The sequence below is a fragment of the Anarrhichthys ocellatus genome, unplaced genomic scaffold (assembly GCF_004355925.1).
Source record: "Anarrhichthys ocellatus isolate YVR2014 unplaced genomic scaffold, GSC_Weel_1.0 scaffold10, whole genome shotgun sequence".
Classification (NCBI taxonomy): domain Eukaryota; kingdom Metazoa; phylum Chordata; class Actinopteri; order Perciformes; family Anarhichadidae; genus Anarrhichthys; species Anarrhichthys ocellatus.
The window spans coordinates 10,902,739-10,907,247 of NW_022280040.1; the positions used below are offsets into that span (position 1 = coordinate 10,902,739).

General features: G+C 46.0%; 1 protein-coding gene across 1 annotated transcript in view; it reads right to left on the reverse strand.

Moving 5' to 3' along the window:
• Positions 1-4,509, reverse strand: part of mynn (myoneurin) — a 9,782-nt gene that overhangs the window by 4,470 nt on the left and 803 nt on the right. The window contains exons 2-5 of the mRNA XM_031850561.1: positions 4,391-4,452; positions 2,723-2,996; positions 1,627-2,639; positions 729-888 (exon numbers count right to left, since the gene is read on the reverse strand). Of these exons, the coding sequence (XP_031706421.1) occupies positions 729-888; positions 1,627-2,639; positions 2,723-2,988 (1,439 nt within the window). The 5' untranslated portion in view covers positions 2,989-2,996; positions 4,391-4,452. The remainder of the gene's footprint in view (positions 1-728; positions 889-1,626; positions 2,640-2,722; positions 2,997-4,390; positions 4,453-4,509) is intronic.

Consider the following 4,509-nt stretch of genomic DNA (forward strand, 5'->3'; position numbering starts at 1 on the left):
ACACACACACACACACACACACACACACACACACACACACACACACAGAGAGACACAAGGACACACACACAGAGAGACACAAGGACACACACACAGAGACACAAGGAGACAGACACACACAGAGAGACACAAGGACACACACACAGAGAGACACAAGGACACACACACACACAGAGACACAAGGACACACACACACAGAGAGAGACACAAGGACACACACTTACACACAGAGACACACACACACAGAGAGACACAAGGACACACATACACACAGAGACACACACACACACAGAGAGACACACACACACAGAGAGACACAAGGACACACACATACACACAGAGACACACACACACACAGAGACACAAGGAGACAGACACACACACACACACACACACACACAGAGAGATACAAGGACACACACACACACACACACGCACACACACAGAAACACACAAGGACACACACGCACACAAAAAGTCAGGGATGTGTCGATACAATACTTTTCTCTCCAAACACAATGTTACACTCTTCAGATAAATGCTAAAATAAAAGGAACACTAAAGTGAAAATGGACATTGTGTATTTTGCGTGTACCCGATGTGTATTTTGCGTGTACCCGATGTGTATTTTGCGTGTACCTTGAGGTGTATTTTGCGTGTACCTGAAGTGTATTTTGCGTGTACCTGAAGTGTATTTTGCGTGTACCTGAAGTGTATTTTGCGTGTACCTGATGTGTATCTTGTAGTTGGATGAGGTAGCGAACTTGAAGCCACAGCGCTCGCAGGTGTACGGCTTCTCCTCTCCGTGGTGCATCCGGCGGTGAGCGACCAGCTGACACTTCTGAGCGAAACACTTGTCGCACTCGGAGCAGTTGAACGGCTTCTCGCCTGCAACAAAACCCACAAAGTCAGAAAACACAGAAAACACTCGTTGACGTCAACTCGATGTCTCTGGTATTTGATATTACTGGTCCTCTACTTTAGGGGTGTGCTCATGCTGCTCTCATTAATTACTACAAACGAATCATACACCCTGATGCATCTTATCATCAGTTAACTGTCGTTAATAGAGGACGATTTGAATAAATCTCTTCACTCTGTGTGACGTAGCAGCGCCGCTGCTCGTTTTCCCTACAGCTCAATAAGCCTAATGTTATATTTCTTAAATACGTGATTATTTCTTCTAATGCTAGCAGAGCAGAGCTGATCTGTATTTCAGGATTCCTCCACTAAAATACACTGAAGGATAATCTGTATTTGGCTGACAGAAAACCAGACAATTACGATCAATTGTTTGCTTCTCAAACGGGAAGATTTGCTTCTACTCTGTGCTTTAAACTGAATATTTTGGGGTTCTTTGGTCGGACAAAACAAAACATTCAAAGAGCTTGAAGTTATGAGAATTTATTGTCTTGGTCCTCGTATTGTATCGTATTTAGTTTTTGTTGTATATGGACTCGTGTGTCTGGAAATAAAAGTTGAATATAAATATAATTGATAAATAAAATGATCATTAGCAGACAGAATCCCTAGTTTACTTCTTCAGGACGACCGTACCCAAAATGGCAGAAAAAACAAAACTCTAAATCCCCGTGCAGGCGGTTTATTGGTCGTCGCTCAGCTCACCTGTGTGGATGCGCAGGTGAGTCTTCAGCTGGGTGGCTTGCCGGAAGTTTTTGGAGCAGAAGATGCAGACGAAGGGCTTCAGGCCCTTGTGGATCTTCTCGTGTCGCCGCAGGCTGCTCACGTCTTTGAACAGCTTGTTGCACTCAGTGCACGACAGCGACAGCTCGTCCATCTCCGACGGATCGCGTTCCCCGATGTCCAAGTCCTCGTCGTCCTCGTCATCCTCCCCCATCATCATTCCCAACATGTCATCGTCCGACCCCGCCCCGCCGCTCTCCCCTTCCTCTCCCTCCTCCTCCTCCTCCGCCGCCAGCTTCCTCCTACCCCGCCCTCTGCCCCGCCCCCTCCCGCGGCCACGCCCCCTCCCGCCGCTCAGCCGGGGCTTCTTCGCCAGGAAGTCGTCGTCGTCGTCCTCCCGAGAGGGGCTCCAGTCTTCGGAGAAATCCCCGAAATCCTTCACGCTCCCGTCAGAATCCTCCAAAAACAGATCCTCTGTTTTAATACCACCTCTCCCTCTCCCTCTTCCCCTCCCCCTCCCCCTCCCTCGGCCTCTCCCCCTCCCCCTCCCCCTGTAGCCCTGGGTTTTGGGTGTGCCGTCGGCCGAGCTGCCCGGCTCCACCTTCTCGCCGCTAAATCTCTTCGGCCTGCCTCTCTTCCTTCCTGCTCCTCTTCCAGCGCTCTTCGGCGTGACGGGGGTGTACTCGTCGTCGCTCTTCTCTCCCTCTTCCACATCCACAAAGCCCGCCTCCTCGCCCTGCTCTCCCCCGCCGGCCGCCGCCGCCGCCCCCCCCTCCTCCTGACTCTCCCCCGCGATGGAGACGATGGACAGGGGGACCGGTGAGGAAGGGCTGCCGGGAGAGGCCGGACTGGGAGGAGAGAGACCGGCTTCTTTATCCATCTCCGACTGGGACGTTTCGCTGAGCTCGGCCCAGTGGGGGGTCTCCACCAGATACTTTGTGGCCTCCGATATTCCCAGGAACACGGCAGCTCGACGCACAGCTGCTTGTCTGGTGCTGAAAAAACAAACATTTTAGTCTTTCGAGCTACTTGACGAATCGTTGAATCTAAAAACACCCGAGCTGAAGCCGTTTTTTACCTGCTGAGGTTCATCTGTCCGGTGTAGATGAACTCCAACAGCTTCTCCAGAGCGTAGCGGCTGACCTTCTCGGGGTCCAGCGTGGTGACCTCCTGACCCTTTTCCGCCTGGGTGGAGAAGTACTTGCTGAACGCAGCCAGGATGTTGCGGTGGGCTCTGAACTCCACGTCTCGCACCATGATGGTTATATCGCACAGGAAGTCCATCTCCCGCTGCTGATGTAAGCGCTGCAGCAGCAGCTTCCCGTGATTGGTGACCTGAGTCATTTCTGCTGCTGACAAATGATAGAAGAGACACATTTACGCCTCTGTGATTAGATTCCTCCTCTTGTCCTCAACAAGAGGAGGAATCTAATCACAGAGGCGTAAATGTCGTCCTCTGGGGGGCGCTGCAAGAGGATACAACCAACTGAGAAGAGTTTAATTTCAGGAGAAGTCAGCCTCATGGACCACAAAAGGAAAACACAATCGTTGTAATTATTGCTGCTACAAGATGTTCACGGTTTGATTTATGACATGGTTTTAATAAGTCTGTTTGAACACTTGTGTACTTAAAGCAAACAGTGAACGTCTGCTGCACTGACAACACAAACGAATGTCTCTCACACAACAAAGAGCGTTGCTCTATGAAACTATCATGGTGGTCTGCAAGTCGCTTAATTACATTTGAGAACTTTAGAGACATTTCTGACACCAAAAGGGTAAATTTTATCTAACTGAGGATGAAAATCAAAACAATTAACAATTGTTAACGTTGTTTCTGATTTTCTTTTTAAATAGTTCTTCAAAGTTACTATTATTAATTTTTGTTAATGTCAATAAAAGCCAAAATCTAAAATGTTAGTCGGTCCTAACCTTTAGATAAACCTTTAAACACAGCTCACACGTATAAAGTTTAATCATCTTTCTCTATAATATATTAAAAAGGCTCAATAATTCCATAAACAGCCAGCCACTGTACTTAGCAAAGACTATAAAACAGGAAGTAACCGTGTGGCTCACTGCTTGTTGTTTTTACGTTATTTTTGGACAACAATGGAGCTCTACAGTCAGACAGACAGGATTGTGAAGGACCCGTCTCACATCCGCTTCAAGCTTTTCTTTCCTCCTGACGTCCAAAACACGACGAGAACAAGAAGACAGGTTTGATCCGTTCTTATGTAGATAGCAAGCAAAGGGGCACTGTTGCATTTAGTGTTGTATATTATAGGGCTTTTCATGATTTATCTCCTCATTTTCATGTCTTTGTATTCATATCTTTTTGCATGTGCAATACTTTACATATATATGTATTTTGTGTCTTTGGTGTACTACTGCACTGCCTCGTTTGCTATGTACTGATTCAAGTTGATTGCAGCAATATTACCCATAAATGAAGTATATCTTATCATATCTATGGTAAAGAAGAATACATTATATCAGGCATGAGAATAGGAGAAATACTGACTTTTTGTAGTTTTGAAGTACTTTATTAAAGAGTATTTAATACTTATTCAGGCCTTTAAATAAACTAACATGAAAAGATACATTTAAGGTCCGACAATTCAAATTGAATACGGTTTAATAGGAACAACACAAACAGAATATCTCAATTAAATTAAAATCAAATATGACCTCAAAGCACATCATTTAAATTATAAACATTAATATAATAAAAGTACCAACTTACTCTCAGTAGTGTGTCTGCTTCACCGCCTCCTCTTTCTGTTACTCCTAAATGTGTAGCTTTCTCTGTTGGAGATAGTTATGAATAAATAGAGAGATGGATAGAGAGACAGATAGATAGAT